This window comes from Gymnodraco acuticeps, unplaced genomic scaffold (genome assembly GCF_902827175.1).
Source record: "Gymnodraco acuticeps unplaced genomic scaffold, fGymAcu1.1, whole genome shotgun sequence".
Lineage (NCBI taxonomy): Eukaryota > Metazoa > Chordata > Actinopteri > Perciformes > Bathydraconidae > Gymnodraco > Gymnodraco acuticeps.
In genome coordinates, this window is record NW_022991932.1 from 169181 (window position 1) to 190854 (window position 21674).

General features: G+C 41.5%; 1 protein-coding gene across 1 annotated transcript in view; it reads right to left on the reverse strand.

Annotated features, from left to right (window-relative positions):
* Positions 1 to 11372, reverse strand: part of mrpl4 (mitochondrial ribosomal protein L4) — a 16452-nt gene extending 5080 nt beyond the window's left edge. The window contains exons 1-5 of the mRNA XM_034200256.1: positions 11188 to 11372; positions 9812 to 9893; positions 8001 to 8172; positions 7691 to 7742; positions 7480 to 7597 (exon numbers count right to left, since the gene is read on the reverse strand). Of these exons, the coding sequence (XP_034056147.1) occupies positions 7480 to 7597; positions 7691 to 7742; positions 8001 to 8172; positions 9812 to 9893; positions 11188 to 11235 (472 nt within the window). The 5' untranslated portion in view covers positions 11236 to 11372. The remainder of the gene's footprint in view (positions 1 to 7479; positions 7598 to 7690; positions 7743 to 8000; positions 8173 to 9811; positions 9894 to 11187) is intronic.
* Between the last annotated feature and the right edge of the window lie 10302 nt (positions 11373 to 21674).

Genomic DNA, 21674 nt, shown 5'->3' on the forward strand with positions numbered 1-21674 from the left:
TATGTAGTGTCTCTACTTTAAAGAGTCCTCTCCTGCTGATGTTCAGGTGTATATCAGTATGTAGTGTCTCTACTTTAAAGAGTCCTCTCCTGCTGATGTTCAGGTGTATATCAGTATGTAGTGTCTCTACTTTAAAGAGTCCTCTCCTGCTGATGTTCAGGTGTATATCAGTATGTAGTGTCTCTACTTTAAAGAGTCCTCTCCTGCTGATGTTCAGGTGTATATCAGTATGTAGTGTCTCTACTTTAAAGAGTCCTCTCCTGCTGATGTTCAGGTGTATATCAGTATGTAGTGTCTCTACTTTAAAGAGTCCTCTCCTGCTGATGTTCAGGTGTATATCAGTATGTAGTGTCTCTACTTTAAAGAGTCCTCTCCTGCTGATGTTCAGGTGTATATCAGTATGTAGTGTCTCTACTTTAAAAGAGTCCTCTCCTGCTGATGTTCAGGTGTATATCAGTATGTAGTGTCTCTACTTTAAAGAGTCCTCTCCTGCTGATGTTCAGGTGTATATCAGTATGTAGTGTCTCTACTTTAAAGAGTCCTCTCCTGCTGATGTTCAGGTGTATATCAGTATGTAGTGTCTCTACTTTAAAGAGTCCTCTCCTGCTGATGTTCAGGTGTATATCAGTATGTAGTGTCTCTACTTTAAAGAGTCCTCTCCTGCTGATGTTCAGGTGTATATCAGTATGTAGTGTCTCTACTTTAAAGAGTCCTCTCCTGCTGATGTTCAGGTGTATATCAGTATGTAGTGTCTCTACTTTAAAGAGTCCTCTCCTGCTGATGTTCAGGTGTATATCAGTATGTAGTGTCTCTACTTTAAAGAGTCCTCTCCTGCTGATGTTCAGGTGTATATCAGTATGTAGTGTCTCTACTTTAAAGAGTCCTCTCCTGCTGATGTTCAGGTGTATATCAGTATGTAGTGTCTCTACTTTAAAGAGTCCTCTCCTGCTGATGTTCAGGTGTATATCAGTATGTAGTGTCTCTACTTTAAAGAGTCCTCTCCTGCTGATGTTCAGGTGTATATCAGTATGTAGTGTCTCTACTTTAAAGAGTCCTCTCCTGCTGATGTTCAGGTGTATATCAGTATGTAGTGTCTCTACTTTAAAGAGTCCTCTCCTGCTGATGTTCAGGTGTATATCAGTATGTAGTGTCTCTACTTTAAAGAGTCCTCTCCTGCTGATGTTCAGGTGTATATCAGTATGTAGTGTCTCTACTTTAAAGAGTCCTCTCCTGCTGATGTTCAGGTGTATATCAGTATGTAGTGTCTCTACTTTAAAGAGTCCCTCTCCTGCTGATGTTCAGGTGTATATCAGTATGTAGTGTCTCTACTTTAAAGAGTCCTCTCCTGCTGGATGTTCAGGTGTATATCAGTATGTAGTGTCTCTACTTTAAAGAGTCCTCTCCTGCTGATGTTCAGGTGTATATCAGTATGTAGTGTCTCTACTTTAAAGAGTCCTCTCCTGCTGGATGTTCAGGTGTATATCAGTATGTAGTGTCTCTACTTTAAAGAGTCCTCTCCTGCTGGATGTTCAGGTGTATATCAGTATGTAGTGTCTCTACTTTAAAGAGTCCTCTCCTGCTGATGTTCAGGTGTATATCAGTATGTAGTGTCTCTACTTTAAAGAGTCCTCTCCTGCTGATGTTCAGGTGTATATCAGTATGTAGTGTCTCTACTTTAAAGAGTCCTCTCCTGCTGATGTTCAGGTGTATATCAGTATGTAGTGTCCTCTACTTTAAAGAGTCCTCTCCTGCTGATGTTCAGGTGTATATCAGTATGTAGTGTCTCTACTTTAAAGAGTCCTCTCCTGCTGATGTTCAGGTGTATATCAGTATGTAGTGTCTCTACTTTAAAGAGTCCTCTCCTGCTGATGTTCAGGTGTATATCAGTATGTAGTGTCTCTACTTTAAAGAGTCCTCTCCTGCTGATGTTCAGGTGTATATCAGTATGTAGTGTCTCTACTTTAAGAGTCCTCTCCTGCTGATGTTCAGGTGTATATCAGTATGTAGTGTCTCTACTTTAAAGAGTCCTCTCCTGCTGATGTTCAGGTGTATATCAGTATGTAGTGTCTCTACTTTAAAGAGTCCTCTCCTGCTGATGTTCAGGTGTATATCAGTATGTAGTGTCTCTACTTTAAAGAGTCCTCTCCTGCTGATGTTCAGGTGTATATCAGTATGTAGTGTCTCTACTTTAAAGAGTCCTCTCCTGCTGATGTTCAGGTGTATATCAGTATGTAGTGTCTCTACTTTAAAAGAGTCCTCTCCTGCTGATGTTCAGGTGTATATCAGTATGTAGTGTCTCTACTTTAAAGAGTCCTCTTCCTGCTGAGGTTCAGGTGTATATCAGTATGTAGTGTCTCTACTTTAAAGAGTCCTCTCCTGCTGATGTTCAGGTGTATATCAGATGTAGTGTCCTCTACTTTAAAGAGTCCTCTCCTGCTGATGTTCAGGTGTATATCAGTATGTAGTGTCTTCTTAACCTTTAAAGAGTCCTTCTCCTGATGATGTCAGGTGTATATCAGTATGTAGTGTCTCTACTTTAAAGAGTCCTCTCCTGCTGATGTTCAGGTGTATATCAGTATGTAGTGTCTCTACTTAAAGAGTCCTCTCCTGCTGATGTTCAGGTGCTATTATCAGTATGTAGTGTCTCTACTTTAAAGGAGTCCTCTCCTGCTGATGTCAGGTGGTATATCAGTATGTAGTGTCTCTACTTTAAAGAGTCCTCTCTGCTGATGTTCAGGTGTATATCAGTATGTAGTGTCTCTACTTTAAAGAGTCTCTCCTGCTGATGTTCAGGTGTATATCAGTATGTAGTGTCTCTACTTTAAAGAGTCCTCTCCTGCTGATGTTCAGGTGTATATCAGTATGTAGTGTCTCTACTTTAAAGAGTCCTCCTCCTGCTGATGTTAAGGTGTATATCAGTATGTGAATGTCCTCTACTTTAAGAGTCCTCTCCTGCTGATGTTCAGGTGTATATCAGTATGTAGTGTCTCTACTTTAAAGAGTCCTCTCCTGCTGATGTTTCAGGTGTATGTATCAGTATGTAGTGTCTCTACTTTAAAGAGTCCTCTCCTGCTGATGTTCAGGTGTATATCAGTATGTAGTGTCTCTACTTTAAAGAGTCCTCTCCTGCTGATGTTCAGGTGTATATCAGTATGTAGTGTCTCTACTTTAAAGAGTCCTCTCCTGCTGATGTTCAGGTGTATATCAGTATGTAGTGTCTCTACTTTAAAGAGTCCTCTCCTGCTGGATGTTCAGGTGTATATCAGTATGTAGTGTCTCTACTTTAAAGAGTCCTCTCCTGCTGATGTTCAGGTGTATATCAGTATGTAGTGTCTCTACTTTAAAGAGTCCTCTCCTGCTGATGTTCAGGTGTATATCAGTATGTAGTGTCTCTACTTTAAAGAGTCCTCTCCTGCTGATGTTCAGGTGTATATCAGTATGTAGTGTCTCTACTTTAAAGAGTCCTCTCCTGCTGGTGTTCAGGTGTATATCAGTATGTAGTGTCTCTACTTTAAAGAGTCCTCTCCTGCTGATGTTCAGGTGTATATCAGTATGTAGTGTCTCTACTTTAAAGAGTCCTCTCCTGCTGATGTTCAGGTGTATATCAGTATGTAGTGTCTCTACTTTAAAGAGTCCTCTCCTGCTGGTGTTCAGGTGTATATCAGTATGTAGTGTCTCTACTTTAAAGAGTCCTCTCCTGCTGATGTTCAGGTGTATATCAGTATGTAGTGTCTCTACTTTAAAGAGTCCTCTCCTGCTGGTGTTCAGGTGTATATCAGTATGTAGTGTCTCTACTTTAAAGAGTCCTCTCCTGCTGGTGTTCAGGTGTATATCAGTATGTAGTGTCTCTACTTTAAAGAGTCCTCTCCTGCTGATGTTCAGGTGTATATCAGTATGTAGTGTCTCTACTTTAAAGAGTCCTCTCCTGCTGATGTTCAGGTGTATATCAGTATGTAGTGTCTCTACTTTAAAGAGTCCTCTCCTGCTGGATGTTCAGGTGTATATCAGTATGTAGTGTCTCTACTTTAAAGAGTCCTCTCCTGCTGATGTTCAGGTGTATATCAGTATGTAGTGTCTCTACTTTAAAGAGTCCTCTCCTGCTGGTGTTCAGGTGTATATCAGTATGTAGTGTCTCTACTTTAAAGAGTCCTCTCCTGCTGATGTTCAGGTGTATATCAGTATGTAGTGTCTCTACTTTAAAGAGTCCTCTCCTGCTGATGTTCAGGTGTATATCAGCATGTAGTGTCTCTACTTTAAAGAGTCCTCTCCTGCTGATGTTCAGGTGTATATCAGTATGTAGTGTCTCTACTTTAAAGAGTCCTCTCCTGCTGATGTTCAGGTGTATATCAGTATGTAGTGTCTCTACTTTAAAGAGTCCTCTCCTGCTGATGTTCAGGTGTATATCAGTATGTAGTGTCTCTACTTTAAAGAGTCCTCTCCTGCTGATGTTCAGGTGTATATCAGTATGTAGTGTCTCTACTTTAAAGAGTCCTCTCCTGCTGGTGTTCAGGTGTATATCAGTATGTAGTGTCTCTACTTTAAAGAGTCCTCTCCTGCTGATGTTCAGGTGTATATCAAGTATGTAGTGTCTCTACTTTAAAGAGTCCTCTCCTGCTGATGTTCAGGTGTATATCAGTATGTAGTGTCTCTACTTTAAAGAGTCCTCTCCTGCTGATGTTCAGGTGTATATCAGTATGTAGTGTCTCTACTTTAAAGAGTCCTCTCCTGCTGGTGTTCAGGTGTATATCAGTATGTAGTGTCTCTACTTTAAAGAGTCCTCTCCTGCTGATGTTCAGGTGTATATCAGTATGTAGTGTCTCTACTTTAAAGAGTCCTCTCCTGCTGATGTTCAGGTGTATATCAGTATGTAGTGTCTCTACTTTAAAGAGTCCTCTCCTGCTGGATGTTCAGGTGTATATCAGTATGTAGTGTCTCTACTTTAAAGAGTCCTCTCCTGCTGATGTTCAGGTGTATATCAGTATGTAGTGTCTCTACTTTAAAGAGTCCTCTCCTGCTGGTGTTCAGGTGTATATCAGTATGTAGTGTCTCTACTTTAAAGAGTCCTCTCCTGCTGGATGTTCAGGTGTATATCAGTATGTAGTGTCTCTACTTTAAAGAGTCCTCTCCTGCTGATGTTCAGGTGTATATCAGTATGTAGTGTCTCTACTTTAAAGAGTCCTCTCCTGCTGATGTTCAGGTGTATATCAGTATGTAGTGTCTCTACTTTAAAGAGTCCTCTCCTGCTGATGTTCAGGTGTATATCAGTATGTAGTGTCTCTACTTTAAAGAGTCCTCTCCTGCTGTGTTCAGGTGTATATCAGTATGTAGTGTCTCTACTTTAAAGAGTCCTCTCCTGCTGATGTTCAGGTGTATATCAGTATGTAGTGTCTCTACTTTAAAGAGTCCTCTCCTGCTGATGTTCAGGTGTATATCAGTATGTAGTGTCTCTACTTTAAAGAGTCCTCTCCTGCTGATGTTCAGGTGTATATCAGTATGTAGTGTCTCTACTTTAAAGAGTCCTCTCCTGCTGATGTTCAGGTGTATATCAGTATGTAGTGTCTCTACTTTAAAGAGTCCTCTCCTGCTGATGTTCAGGTGTATATCAGTATGTAGTGTCTCTACTTTAAAGAGTCCTCTCCTGCTGATGTTCAGGTGTATATCAGTATGTAGTGTCTCTACTTTAAAGAGTCCTCTCCTGCTGATGTTCAGGTGTATATCAGTATGTAGTGTCTCTACTTTAAAGAGTCCTCTCCTGCTGATGTTCAGTGTATATCAGTATGTAGTGTCTCTACTTTAAAGAGTCCTCTCCTGCTGATGTTCAGGTGTATATCAGTATGTAGTGTCTCTACTTTAAAGAGTCCTCTCCTGCTGATGTTCAGGTGTATATCAGTATGTAGTGTCTCTACTTTAAAGAGTCCTCTCCTGCTGATGTTCAGGTGTATATCAGTATGTAGTGTCTCTACTTTAAAGAGTCCTCTCCTGCTGATGTTCAGGTGTATATCAGTATGTAGTGTCTCTACTTTAAAGAGTCCTCTCCTGCTGATGTTCAGGTGTATATCAGTATGTAGTGTCTCTACTTTAAAGAGTCCTCTCCTGCTGGATGTTCAGGTGTATATCAGTATGTAGTGTCTCTACTTTAAAGAGTCCTCTCCTGCTGGATGTTCAGGTGTATATCAGTATGTAGTGTCTCTACTTTAAAGAGTCCTCTCCTGCTGATGTTCAGGTGTATATCAGTATGTAGTGTCTCTACTTTAAAGAGTCCTCTCCTGCTGATGTTCAGGTGTATATCAGTATGTAGTGTCTCTACTTTAAAGAGTCCTCTCCTGCTGATGTTCAGGTGTATATCAGTATGTAGTGTCTCTACTTTAAAGAGTCCTCTCCTGCTGATGTTCAGGTGTATATCAGTATGTAGTGTCTCTACTTTAAAGAGTCCTCTCCTGCTGATGTTCAGGTGTATATCAGTATGTAGTGTCTCTACTTTAAAGAGTCCTCTCCTGCTGATGTTCAGGTGTATATCAGTATGTAGTGTCTCTACTTTAAAGAGTCCTCTCCTGCTGATGTTCAGGTGTATATCAGTATGTAGTGTCTCTACTTTAAAGAGTCCTCTCCTGCTGATGTTCAGGTGTATATCAGTATGTAGTGTCTCTACTTTAAAGAGTCCTCTCCTGCTGATGTTCAGGTGTATATCAGTATGTAGTGCTCTCTACTTTAAAGAGTCCTCTCCTGCTGATGTTCAGGTGTATATCAGTATGTAGTGTCTCTACTTTAAAGAGTCCTCTCCTGCTGATGTTCAGGTGTATATCAGTATGTAGTGTCTCTACTTTAAAGAGTCCTCTCCTGCTGATGTTCAGGTGTATATCAGTATGTAGTGTCTCTACTTTAAAGAGTCCTCTCCTGCTGGATGTTCAGGTGTATATCAGTATGTAGTGTCTCTACTTTAAAGAGTCCTCTCCTGCTGATATTCAGGTGTATATCAGTATGTAGTGTCTCTACTTTAAAGAGTCCTCTCCTGCTGATGTTCAGGTGTATATCAGTATGTAGTGCCTCTACTTTAAAGAGTCCTCTCCTGCTGGTGTTCAGGTGTATATCAGTATGTAGTGTCTCTACTTTAAAGAGTCCTCTCCTGCTGATGTTCAGGTGTATATCAGTATGTAGTGTCTCGACATGTCTCCATGCTTTAATGTTCAAAAAGCTCTTTATTTCTCTCATACTGTCTGTGCTGCAGCAACTCTTTTCACCCTCTGTCTGAAACCAGAGCCCAGTCTGCTCTGATTGGTTAGGTGGCCGGCTCTGTTGTGATTGGTCAACCGCTTAGAGATTTCCCGCCCCTTTAGCCTATCATGTACAATGTGTTGGAGCGCTAGCCAATAGGAGCACGAGTGTTACATAGTGATGTCACCTAAACATGATATGAAGATGTTTGCACAGTATTTGAAAACATTACATATTAGAGCAGATTAATAAATCCAAGACGGTCACCTCCTCTCCATAATGGCGACCGGATGCTTCCATGTCGAGCTCTTCCACTTCCCTTCTGGTTCCACGGCTTCTTTCCTCCGCCTCTGACCTCCCCCCTCACCTTAGTGTGTGCGTGGCTCTGAGGGAACAGAACAGCTGTTAGTGAGAGGCTCTGTGTGAGGTCTGTTCTCATTCAAAATGAACAATCAAAACAAGTGAATCTGTGACTTACGACTCTTTTAAAGTTTTTCTGCCATGTTTCAACCTGATAGAGAATATCGAGCCTGAGGAGAGAAAAACAAACTCAATGTCTGTATAATAATGAAAATCTGTGGAGGACAGTAATAACTAAATGTGTAATGATAAATGACTGTGATAATATGCCTTTTAATTACAATAAAGCGTACAGAGTTCTTTTTACTTGACACAGGAAACTAATGAGGACACATGTCTGACAGGGAACTAAGGGAAGGAGCTGAACATTCCCTCCTGAGGAAACGTTGGATTTCAAAGCCTTTAAAGCAATAATAGGTGAGTTCTACCTGGGATGCACGGCGAAGACGTCGGGGTGGAGCTCAGTGAGACCCAGCGGCTCGGCGTCTAGACGCTCCAGGGTCTCCACCCACGTCTGCAGGGGCCTCAGGTGAGCAGGGACCACAGCATCACACCTGCTGAGGAGAGGGAGGGGCGAGTCTGAGGGGGGGGGGGCGCGCCCTGCAGGAGGAAACAACACCGTCAGAGAAACACATCAACAGAAAGTAGAAAGAAAGTGAGCTCAAAGAAAACTCCTAAAAAGTTAGCGATGATTGAGTCAGAGCGATAAAGACCTCCTAGAAAAGACAATATAAACTTAACTAATGTGCATTTTAAGAAAGAGGGATAGTTTTGGCGAAGACTAAAAGGTACCTGGGTCAGATTAGAATTTCCCAAAGGGGGGTTCGTTTAGCATCAAACACTTGAAATAACTAAAGGAGAAGTTAAGAAAGAAAGTAGAAAGAAAGTGAGGTCAAAGAAAACTATTGATTGAGAGTCAGAGCTCAACATTTCAGATGTGTGTATCTCACACTGCTCTGTGGCTTTTACTCATGTTCCTTTGCTTTTAAATGAGTGTTTTTAAATGTCATTTCATAATATGTTCCTTAATGTCTCATTTTTGCAAAGCACTTTGAATTGCCTTGTGTTGAAAGGTGCTGTATAAATAAACTTGTCTTGCCTTAACACGAGACGCAGACAGTCAATAATAATAAAATGAGATTTAGGAGCAGAGAAATCAGGGTGGTGTCAAGGAGTTTTTCAAGTGTGTGAGTCCTGCAGTTTGCTCGTGCACACAGACAGTCTATTATAACAAGATGAAGCAGAGACATCAGGGTGCTGTGAAGGAGTTCAACTTAAGTGTGTGAGTCCTGCAGTTTGCTTGTGGCTTAAAGATGAAAGGGAAACGTGTGTGCATTTCCTTGTTGTTGTTGTTGTCCTATAATGTGTCTATTATTGTTCCGTTGTTTATACTGTTATTCTAGTGATAGATCACATCCCTCCAGTTGTTAAGTCTTTCCACTGGTTTCCTGTTTGTCAACGAATTGACTTTAAAATACTGCCGCTGGTTTATAAAGCACTGAATGGTTCAGGACCAAAATACATGTCTGGTCTTCTGCTCCATGATGAACCGTCCAGATCTCTCAGGTCGTCTGTGACGGGTCTGCTGAGTCAGATCTTAACATGGAAAGCATGTCACCTACTTTTCTTTACATGCATTTAGTTGTGTAATGTGTTCCTTTTGCACGATGTGTGATCTGAATCTTCTCAGCACTGGCTTATGTGTGCAAATGAGCCATATAAATGACATGTCCTTGCTTTAGAGCTGGGGTGTCAAACTCAATTTCATCACGGACCACATTCGCATAAAGGTTGCACTCAAAGGGCCGGTTGTAACTATATAAATATATAATATATATAAAATAATGTATTATATTACATTATTGCCTCTGAATTGGATTATTATCGGATAGGATAATAACTTAGTAATTAACTACGTCTGAAAGCAGAAGTCCAGGGCAAATAATTGCAAGTCTCTTCAGTGCGCATGTCACAAAACGAGATGCATTGTGGGACATGTAGTTTATGGGCAACCTGCTTCTGTAAAGTGGCATGTAACCGGTATAATAAACTTATTATATTCTTTGCAAGCTCTTGCGGGGCCACATAAAATGAAGTCGCGGGCCGGATTTGGCCCCCGGGCCTTGAGTTTGAGACCCTTGCTTTAGAGAGTAATGGATGTGCTATGTCTATTGGTTAGGGCTGTCCCTGACTATAAATATTCTTAGTAGTTCGTTGTATTCACAGAAGTCTGACTTACTTAGCCTGGCAGGATCCACCAGGTTGGTGGGCAGCAGCAGGTTGGGAGGCAGAGCGCTCTCACTGGAGAACGACGAGGCGAACTGAGGACCAGAAAACTCAGAGTTAGTGACTTTAATAACACACGTACGTAAAAGGCTGATCTGTTAACATTTAGCAGGTAATGTAACCTTCCTATATACATGTTTCACAACAAAGGTAAGACCTCGTGTCAGTCAGCACTTACATCTGAATAAGTATTTAAGACACCAATATATTTGATAAAGTTTGACATAATATTTAATTAACGATAAAATGGAACATTTAATAAGCTGATGCCATATTTAATAAATGCCTTTATAAATAACCTGAATATAAATAATCAAGTGGTTAGTTTACAAAGAAATCTGCAACCATTTAGTTAAGTGATAGATCGGAATCAGAATCAAGTGTTTGGCCAGGTACGTTTAGTGTTTCTCAAACTTTTTCATACCAAGGACACTTAACCAATAAAATAACACTCGCGGACCACCTAACTCCACAAATATCCAAAATCGCATCGTTTTTCTAGAACAGATTACAAATCGCCTGAAAATGGTACAAACAAGTGGCGACATGTGTGATGAAGGTGTTGCGCTGGGCTATATCATGCCATCGAAAGTGAAACTTAACCTCGCTCCATTGCGGAGATATTCCCGCGAGAGTGCGGAAAACTCAAATGTATTTATTTATTTCAAATGTGAAATGTTACCAATATACTCGCGGACCACTAGGGGGCGCTCACGGACCACCAGTGGTCCGCGGACCACACTTTGAGAAGCACACACAAAAAAGGAATGTGTTGTTTATGGTGGTGCAAAAATAAACATACTAAGAACATAACTTGTAAGAGAAGGTAAAACAAACCGATATAATATATATATATTTTTTTAAATTAACAAACTTAGGACAATGAATATATGACAATATATTACTAAATACAGCAGAAGTGTAAAGTAACTTAGTACACATACAAGTACTGTACTTCATTTCTATTTCTTGCTACTTTGTATTTCTACTCCACTACAATTCAGAGGTAAATGGTGTACCTTTTCTCCACTACATTCATAGATATGAAAAATATAATACACTGTACCAGAGAAGTACTCAAGTACAAAATCTGAATACTTCTCTGGTAGCCTACAGTGTATTATATTTCTAAGTGAAGCGCTGTGCAGATGACAGCAATAGTAGTTATACTGTTGTTTAGCTCGGTTCAAATAACTATTTTCTGAAGGACAGAATAAAAGCAATAATATAAAGCTGATTGCATGTGCTTGGAAGGCAGTGCAGGTGCATCAGATGTACACAGACTGGATGTAAACCGTCTCAGTGTTGCAGGTTAAATGTTAAGCTCACCCTTTTAGCGGCTCCTCTTCCACAAAACACCACCGAGCACCGAAACATGTCCGCTCTGTTGTTCACTGTCACACAAACACACCTTAGTTACTCTTAAAGCATTTTAAATACACATTAGATAAACAGAATCCGGCTGTTAGCAGCATGAAAGGTCGTGGTGCTTTCCGTGAGTGTGTTGGCGCTTATTGATGACGTAGATCCATGTAGCTCAGGCACAGATGCGACACCTAGCGGCTGGAGGGGGGAGTTGTATTTTGTATTTATTCAAGAACGTTTGAACATCATTTATTTTTGCTGAGTCGGGAGAAGTACTCCGATCTTGTACTTGAGTAAATGTAGAAGTACTCAGGTCTTGTGCTTGAGTAAAAGCAGAAGTACTCCGATCTTGTACTTGAGTAAATGTAGAAGTACCCAGGTCTTACTTGAGTAAAAGTAAAAGTACCCAGGTCTTGTACTTGAGTAAACGTAGAAGTACTCAGATCTTGTACTTGAGTAAAAGTAAAAGTACCCAGGTCTTGTACTTGAGTAAACGTAGAAGTACTCAGATCTTGTACTTGAGTAAAAGTAGAAGTACTCAGATCTTGTACTTGAGTAAAAGTAGAAGTACTCAGATCTTGTACTTGAGTAAAAGTAGTAGTACTCAGGTCATGTACTTGAGTAAAAGTAGAAGTACTCATATCTTGTACTTGAGTAAAAGTAGAAGTACTCAGATCTTGTAGTAAAAGTAGAAATAATCAGATCTTGTACATGAGTCAAAGTAGAAGTATTCAGATCTTGTACTCAAGTCAAAGTAGAAGTACTCAGATCTTGTACTTGAGTAAAAGTAGAAGTACCAGAGTGTAGGAATACTCTGTTTCAGTAAAAGTCCTGCATTCAAAATGTTCCTCAAGTGAAAGTATAAAAGTATTATCATCAAAATATAGTGAAAGTAGCGACAGTAAAAGTAGTCGTTGTGCAGATTGGTCCATTTCAGAATAATATCTATGATATGTTTTATAATGATTGATCATGAAAGTGTTCTCAAAGCTGGTAAAGGAGCAGCTAGTTTGAATGACTTTGTATACTGCAGGGTAGCTGGTGGATTTACTCCAGGTGGAACTAAAGTCTGATTCAACACTTGATTAGATTTCACATCATTCATCCACATCTGTGAAGTAACTAAAGGACTTCCAGATTGAAATAAAAAATATTACCAGGCTTGATTGATTGATTGATTGATTGAAAAGTTTATTAACAGCTTGTATATTGGGTACAGTACAGTACAGCTCAAAACATACAATTGTTAAGGGGATGCAGACCAGAGAAAGACTTTCGTCTTGTTTACATCAGGGTCCCCCATTTCCAATTCATCATATCATTTAAGACATATAAGACATATTTGACATACAGATGGCTTATTTACAATTTACATACAGGTGGTTGTTTTACATACAGATTGCTTGTTTACAATTTTCATTTTAGATTTCGTTCTAATACATCCTAACCGGACATTTAAGACATACCAAGTCTACAGATATACAGTTAGTAACAGAGTCTAAAATGTGAGTATATACATAGATGGGGGGGGGGGGGGGGGGGGGGGAAGCTGTCCATTGAACGACAGGTTGAGATTTGTACCATTACCGGGGCCAGTTCTGCAATGCTCTCCCCCGAAGGTGCTCTTTAAGAGAGGTTTTGAAGGTAAGTATAGTTTTACTTTCCTTTGCAGTTGTGGGAAGAGCGTTCCACCTTGATGTGGCATAATTGCGAAACGTGTATTCCCCCTTTTTTGTGCCAAATCTGGGTTTCACATGATTTGTGGAGCTCCCTCTGGTGTTATGATCATGGTATTCCTTGACCTTTGGGAAGAATTTTGACATGTACATGGGTACCATAGAGGTGTAGTGGATCTTGTAGACCAGGCCCATTGCAAGTAGCTGTACTCTGTCGTCTACTCTAAGCCATCCTAGGTTGTCAAAGTGGGCAGAGGTGAGGTGGGTTCTAGATGAAAGGTCAAGCAGTAGTCTGACCAGTTTATTTTGCGATGTTTGAAGTTTTATTTTTAGCGCCTTGGAGGTGCTATGGTACCATGACGTGCAAGCATAGTCATAGTACCCTTGAATGAGTGCTCCTGCCAGAGTTTTCAGGGTGTTTTTGTTTACCAGAGAGGAGATCCGGTATAGGAATCTAGTTCTTTGATTGACTTTTTTTATTACATTGGATGCCATTTTGTCACAGGAGAGGTTTGCCTCAAGAATAGATCCTAGGTATGTAATTTCCTTCTTACTTGTGACAATAATGTCGCCCACTGCAACTGAGAAGTCGTCGGATTTGCTGAGATTATGTTTCGAACCGAAGAGAATGGACTCTGTTTTACCCAGGTGTAATGATAATTTATTATCGGCGAGCCAGGTGCAGATTCTGCCGAGCTCGAAGCTGAGGGTTTTTTCCAACCTGCAACCTGTTCCTGTCAGAGACCAGCAGGGCTGAGTCGTCCGCGAACAGGAACAAGTTGCAGTCACATGCTGATGACATGTCATTTACATAAATTAGGAACAGTAACGGACCTAATATGCTTCCTTGTGGAACACCACAGCTCACTGGGAGGGGAGGGGACAGAGTACCGTTTACCTCCACCATCTGTTCTCTCCCCTCCAGGTAGGATTGCATCCAGCTCACCGATAGTTTATCAAAACCAATAGCTTTTAGCTTGTCAATCAGAATGGGGTGATTGACAGTGTCGAAAGCCTTTTGTAGGTCCAGCATCACCATGCCGCAGTACTTGCCCTCGTCCACCTCTTGTTTGATGTGGTCGCTCAAATAAAGAAGGCATGTGTCAGTGGAGTGGGATGTTCTAAAGCCAGATTGAAATTCATAGATTAGTTTCTTTTCCGCGAGGTACTTTTCGACCTGTTCATATACTATTTTTTCCATGACTTTCGAGATGGAGGTAAGTATAGAAACAGGGCGGTAGTTGCCTGGGTCCAATTTGCTGCCCTTTTTGTGCAGGGGGGTTACTCTTGCAATTTTGAAGTCTTTGGGTACTTTTCCCTGTTTTATGGAGAGGTTAATTATGTGAGCTATGACTGGTGAGATGGCGGTTGCTGAGTCTCTGAGGAATTTGGAGGGGATATTGTCGTGGCCAGTGGCCTTGTTAGGTTGGAGGGCGCTCAGTTTAATGAGTACCTCTGCTGTTGTTACCCTTGCTAGACTTGTTGTGGTGGTGGTGGGGGGGAGGGAGGCTCCGTTGTAGCTTTAGCTGTTGATATGCTAGCAGGGTGGCTAACAACATGGCGGATATTTGTTCCCTCGGATCTCGGTTCTCTTCCTCTCGTCACTGCCTCATGCGTGTCTGTCTGCCGAGGCGTCCCCGGGGGAATCTCGAAGTCTCCGTTTATTCCTTGGTGTCCGCTGTCTCCACGGTCTCTGTTGTCGTCGCGTAGTTGATGTTGCAGTTTAAGATTTTTGGATAATCCATTTGCTCAAAACACATGTTATTCGAGCTCAAAGACAATATTTAAATGTTATTATGAGTCCTTCAACAAGCTCACCATTTTGTTTCTGTTTTGGTGTATCTTCCTGCATATGATAAACTCAAATATATTAATGTCACTGTAAATTGAGTTTGTCCTTTGCAGAGTCTCTTCCTCAATCTTTTCAAACAGTTTATATAAAGCTTTGTAAGGCAAGGCAAGTTTATTAATATATAGCACCTTTCAACACAAGGCCATTCAATGTGCTTTACAACAATGAAAAGACATCAAGAATTAGTGCAGCGGAAACACATGGCAAAAATGGCATTTAAAAAGCAAAGATAATAAAAATAACAGGTATAAAATACATGAATAAAAGCTCCAGTGCAGTGTGAGATATGAATAGTTATATAAAAGTGAGTGAGACCTGTAAAGACACCATTATCCAGTCGACTGAAGATAAAAGCATGGACAAGTTTTTCCAAATCCTGCTGTGACATTAGTCCTTTAATCCTAATTATATTCTTCAGGCAATATAGGCGGACTTAGTAAGTGTTCAAATGTGACTCCTCTCGTTTTCCCCTAACCACGATTCCTGGACTTCTGTGTGAAACATCAAGGGGTTAAGGAATAGTGGATAGGAAACTTGAAGAAAACAGAATCATATAAGTACATCAGGTTTCATAGAGCCAAACATTTCAAGTGCTACTCAACAGGCTTTCGATAAGCCAGTCCTTTATTAGTATATAAGTGCTTTGTTAATAGTTCTATCGCTCGAAGTGGAGTCGAAAGAGATGAGTTTTCAGTCTGCGCCGGAAGGTGTGTAAGCTTTCTGCTGTCCTGATGTCAATGGGGAGCTCATTCCTCCATTTTGGAGCCAGGATAGCAAACCCACGTGTTTTTGCTGATGGGAACTTGGGTCCCCCTCGCAGCGAGGGTGCAGCGAGCTGTTTGGCTGATGCAGAGCGTAGTGCACGCGCTGGGGTGTACGGTTTAACCATGTCCTGGATGTAGGAAGGGCCAGATCCATTCCCAGCATGGTACGCAAGTACCATTGTCTTGAAGTGGATTCTAGCAGTTACCGGAAGCCGGAGGAGCGGCGTGGTGTGGGAGAATTTGTATATTATATTATTATATATTATATTATTATTATAGTCTATTATCAATTTAGGTTAAGAAACTAGCGTTGCTTGCATCCTATTTTAAAAGGCATTTATTTTTATTCTCTACTAAAATGCAACAAAAAAGGGTTTGATTCTATTAATGTTGTCTTTTTTATTGCACGTTGGCAGCAGATTCCTGAGTAGCTTCAGATCTGAGTTGTCTTATTAGTAAGCCTAATTTATACTTTTGTAGCAACACTATTTTTATATAATGACAAAGAAAGGGTTCAGAGTCTTTTCTTTTTTCCCTGTGTCATATGTGGCAGCACTGTTCAATGTTTCTTGAAAACATGACCCACTGTAGTGACGTGTGAATAAACACCAACTCTGTATCAACAACACTGTTGTGTAACTTCAGTTAAATACTTGTATGTGTGTAGATTAGAAAGAGGTAAGATAAAGGATCGGCAGTATTTTATGGAGTATTAATCGTACAAAGGTCAGTTTTATACAAGTAGAAGTGTGTATTTACCTGGTAGTAGGCTGTCAGTAATGGCTACGTCTCTCTATTTGGACTGGTAGATCTCGGCAGACTGGCAACTTTAAAAGTAGCTCTCGGTTCAAAAAAGGTTGGGCACCCCTGCCCTACAGGGTGTGTTACAAGCGAGCGAGTGTGATATCACCGGATGTTATGAGATTAGACAAAGCACCTGTCATTGCGCACAGATGAAATGGGTCTCCGAGCTCCTCAAGGTTGCAATGTTTGTGTGTTGGACTCCAGGGGGTGGACACGAGGTATACGGGATGAACACAAGAACAGCTCTTTGTACACTATCATAGAACACAAGGGTAACGTGAGATTGTATTACCTGTTATCTACCTATTCGGGGAGCTCGTACACATACGACCTTTCGTAGATACTACCTGAAGTGCGGTTCTGGACACCCAACACGTGTTCCGTGCACGAACCACACGGCGCGTGTCCAGGTCCCGAGGTTCGAGGCTTTCGGATGCGTAGTCTAGATGCTATCGAAACAGGTCACATCGTATTACATTGTGGCCGATGATGAATAAATGCAGCACGTGAGACAGAGTTGATTTTTGTGGTTTTATTTTGTTGTTCTTTTCTCAGGGTGAATTGTACAGTGAATGCTGTTGTAACACATGGACGATGTACACGATAACCGTTATGCGGGTAGAGTGAATTCTGTTGTAACACAATAACATACTTTTATGCTTCGAAATGCGTCTCCTTGACCATTTGTGGCCCTGAGGAAAATACCCTTTTAAGGTTAAGGATGGACCCGTCACAGACAGCGCATCTAGTACTTTTGCATTTACGACATGTTAGATGTCCGCAATCCGCCAGCCATCCCTTGAACACTTTGCAGGATCGGCATTCCACGTTGAAGGTCCCGGGTGTGTGGATGTTGGTCTGGGACGTTGATACACATCTGCACAACCCGCCGTTCACGGCACCGTCTTTTGTCATTTTGGGTAGACAGGTTTCGCAAACAAAACCGTTGCACATAAACATCAATTGCATGAAGGTACGATATGTGTATGTAATGAGGTTCTTACGGATGATCATCCGGCATACGGGTCCCCACTCCTCCAACCGATACGGAATCCGTTCACGACCGGGGGTGTCACAGTTAGCGTCATCCAGGAATCGCCCATCGTCCTTGATAACCTTGATCGAGTCGCTCGTACGTGGAGAGTAGTACAGGGCGACCGGTACATTCGTGTCCGTAGCCCCATCGGAACCGCAGCCGGCACCGGTCCACCGGGAAGGGTAGGGTTTGTGTCTCATCGCACGGGGCCGTGCGCGTATCTGCACGTGTTTCATGTTGTGGTAGAAGTTTGACAGATCGGGCTCGTCGCAAAAGGGGTCGTCCGATGGTATGATGGTTACGTTAACTACCGTCATCTTGTAGTCCCTCAGCGCGGTACAAGGAGACCTGGCTGACACGCATACCGTGGAATCGAAAACACCGGAGCACGTCAGGCCGTACTTCTTCATCAGCTCGTGTATTCTCTGCGGCTCGCTACATCGCACCGTTATCATCACCTAGAGCCCGGCGGTAACACCAGCACGCTGTGAGGTTCCTAAGGGCGAAAGGTGAAGAAGGTTATTAGGAAGAGCGTAAACGCGCTTTAGGTATAAACCAGGTGTGGTGTAGGGACTTACGTGTTTGCATTGTATCTTAAAGCTTGTACTCGGGTCTGAAACACAAAGAGACTTGAGCTGTTCCCAACCGCGCACACTCAGTGCTTTCCCGGTCTCCGCTAGATGATCGAAGAAGCTGAGTCCTGGTTGTATGTCCGAGTGTGTGACACTGTACAGGTTCCCGTAGGGGAACACATTTGACACTCAGCATTTTACTGAGCACTTCCTTTCGCATAACATTAGAATCCACATCCACCCATAAATGTTTCAGTGTGTCTAGCATGCGGGCGCTACATTCAGCAACATTGTGCACAGAGTACTGTGATATCTGGACGTGTCTGGTGCTTCAGCTTCCATTTGCCCAGGTGCCAGTGTGTCAAGGACTCTGAGGGGAAGTTTATGTGCTCCAGCGGAGGATTGGTCCATCTCACAACCATCATCAAGTACTCCATTGTTCAGAGAGAGAGAGAGAGAGAGAGAGAGAGAGAGAGAGAGAGAGAGAGAGAGAGAGAGAGAGAGAGAGAGAGAGAGAGAGAGAGAGAGAGAGAGAATAACACAATGTAAAGACAACTATTTACAACATTGGAAAGAAGAAACTAAAATTCATGTGTCGCCTAGAAGACTCTGACAATCATGTTTTCTCGATTTTAATTAACCCTGTGAAGAGATCTACTCGGTTCTCTTCCATTATTTGGAGACATTGGCGCAACAGCCTCCACAGACAGTGAGCATGTGTGGATAGCTGTAGACTGATTTTATCTTTTTTATTGTTGTTGTTTTGTGTTTAGCTTTTTAATCTTATTTATTGATGTGTATCTTGTCATTCTGTGTGATATGGACCTTGAGTCTGAAATAAAGATTGAATATCTAGAGAGAATAGACACGGGAACTGCATTTAATTTGACCGTTCGTCTTTAATTACACAATAGAGTTAATATGAATAATATCATTACAGACGCCATGCCATCTCCAACATACCGGTAATCTTAACCAGCCAATGGCATGGTACAAGCTATGCACCATCTATTAGGCCTGCACGTGCCGTTAACCTCAAGGTTATCAAAGTCCAGCCAAAGATCATCTCCTCTCATGACATAGAAGTCCAACAAATAGAATTAGCCTTCCTAAATGTCAGATCTCTGAATAATAAAACCTTTAGTTAATGATCTGATTAAAGAAAATAACTTAGATTGCATCTGCTTAGTGGAGACATGGCTTAATAACGACACAGCCATCAGCTTTGATCTAACACAGCATGTAATAAATGCAACTCACCGACATGGTAATACATTAGACTTATCTCTTGACCAAAGCATTTGACGGACTTTACACTATTATACTGCACTATTTCTCTATGTTTTATTCCCCATGTTTTTATGTTTAATTGTTTTATCCCACATTATGCTTTGCTCGTGCTGCTTGTCTTATTTCTTACTGATGTAAAGCACAACTGCAATCCCCTGTATGAAAGGTGCTATACAAATAAAGTTATTAAAGTTGTTATTACTTAACAGCTAGACGCTGGACCGTTTAGACGTCAATTCAAGGTGGTTTACGAAAAGTAAAGACATGAACCGCATTAAGAAACATATTGTATAATGCCGGTTAAAAACACTTATTATTATTATTCACGGGTGCAATAACTTATCGACTTCATCGATTGAAATCGATGACCAAAGTAGTTGCCAACTAATTAATCGACTAGTCGTGTCATTAGGCGATGGATTAATCGATTATCAAATTAGCCGTTTGTTGCAGCCTTAATATCTTTCACCCGACCACTGTTCACAAAGCAGGACAAGAACAATCTAAAGAGAATATCAGCAGTATTATATAATACATATTGTATGGCTCTTACCTTAATTAATATGAGCTGCAGCGGTCTCTCGTCCTCCTGGAGTCAGAAGCAGCTCCTTGTCTCTGCCGGTGAGGAAGTGCCACACAAACCCTGAGCTCATTTATACAGTCAAGAACTAAGGCGCTGCCCCTAGGTTCTGCGATGGGACAGGTGGGTACACACCATGTTGACATAACCTCGAGACCCTTGATAACTCACAGTGTAAAATCCCATGCCCCAACACTGACCCTGGCTCTCGTTTCTTCCGGTCATTACATAAAATAAGATAAGATGGAACTTTATTCATCCCCGTGGGTACAAGCAGCAACATCGACTCTCGTGCAGCTGTCCGTAATGTGTAAACGTTTACATAACATAGGTCAAACGTGGAAAAGGTGGGAAACAGTGCTACACACATATATTTATATATTTGATTTTAACCTGTATTTAACCTGATATAAGCATTGAGATACAATCTCATTTACAATGCTGACCTGGAAGAAGAAGGCAGCTACGTTACACATTATTACACATAACACAGACATATAAAATACAGAGAACACAACTAAGTAAACAGAAAGACAAAAAGCAGTCACTACATTGTGCACATTTGGGACAGAGAGAAAAGTGCACTACTTATTAATACAAGAGTGGCTGGTGGTAAGGACCTCAGATAGCTTTTGAACCGTGTAGGGTCATCAACTCTTATCCAGCTCAAGCTCCCAGCTCCCAGCTTCTTCTACGGCCATCTGTCCTGCTCGTCTCTCTATTGCGATCCAGCAGGTCTGCGGTGTTCACTGGGGACGACACAGAACGGAATTACCAGTTGTACAACTAGTAGTTTTATGTCAGTTGCTAAGACACCACAAACTCATAATTAAAGAAGCATAATTATTTAACCTCACACTCAAAGAGCAAAACCTTAGCTCAAACCTCTAAACTCCTTTCTCTCCTCTGTTATAATAGCACAGAGTTTCACATTGACTTTCATCGGCCTGCGTTTGACAGATTGCGTGTGTAAAAGGACCCAAAGTGAACATTATAAGCAGACTACTTGACTGCAACAGGTGAATTACTCAAACTGCATTTGCACAGGAATGATTCTGTCCTATTGGCAGATAGCTACGCTAGTAGTGATACTTACAAGAGGTCTCCAATGTACAATTAACTATTTCAGTTGGTTAGTATTACTATTAGAATGGAAGTGTAAGTGAGTTACTGTTGACATAGCAAGTGAGGAGGCTGATTATAGCTAGGCATTATTTTAATTGTGAGTCATTTGGTTTTTGGGTTAGTGTGATCTTTAGTTGCTTTCTTTGTTCTATGCTTGGTGTGTGTGTGTGTGTGTGTGTGTGTGTGTGTGTGTGTGTGTGTGTGTGTGTGTGTGTGTGTGTGTGTGTGTGTGTGTGTGTGTGTGTGTGTGTGTGTGTGTGTGTGTGTGTGTGTGTGTGTGTGTGTGTGTGTGTGTGACAATACATTACCAGATTCAGCGGACTTTGGGGGAGGGGGTCCCAGCTTCTCAGCACTCCTGTAACAGTCTGGATCCTGTCTCACAGACACATTGGTTCACGCGGGCACGGCGAGTGGATTCCTGATAAATGGACACGCGTTCTGCATACAAAGCATAATGCTGTTCTTTCTTTACATGCTCTTCTACCTGCTGATAACGCTCCCTGTTAATGGACAAGATGTGTACATTTGGGTGGTCTTAGGTTAGTGATTTGTTCAACACACGCATGGTGCATTCTCATTTACCTCTGTTCCTCATAACTCAATAAGATAGCCAACAACTGCTAACAAAGAACATCAATCCCACGGTAACCTGTGGGGACGTACTCTTTCTTTCCTTTTATTTTTTGTGCGGGGGTAATATACTCGAGATACATAAATACTGCTCTAGGATACCTTTCAACCAAGCTAACAGC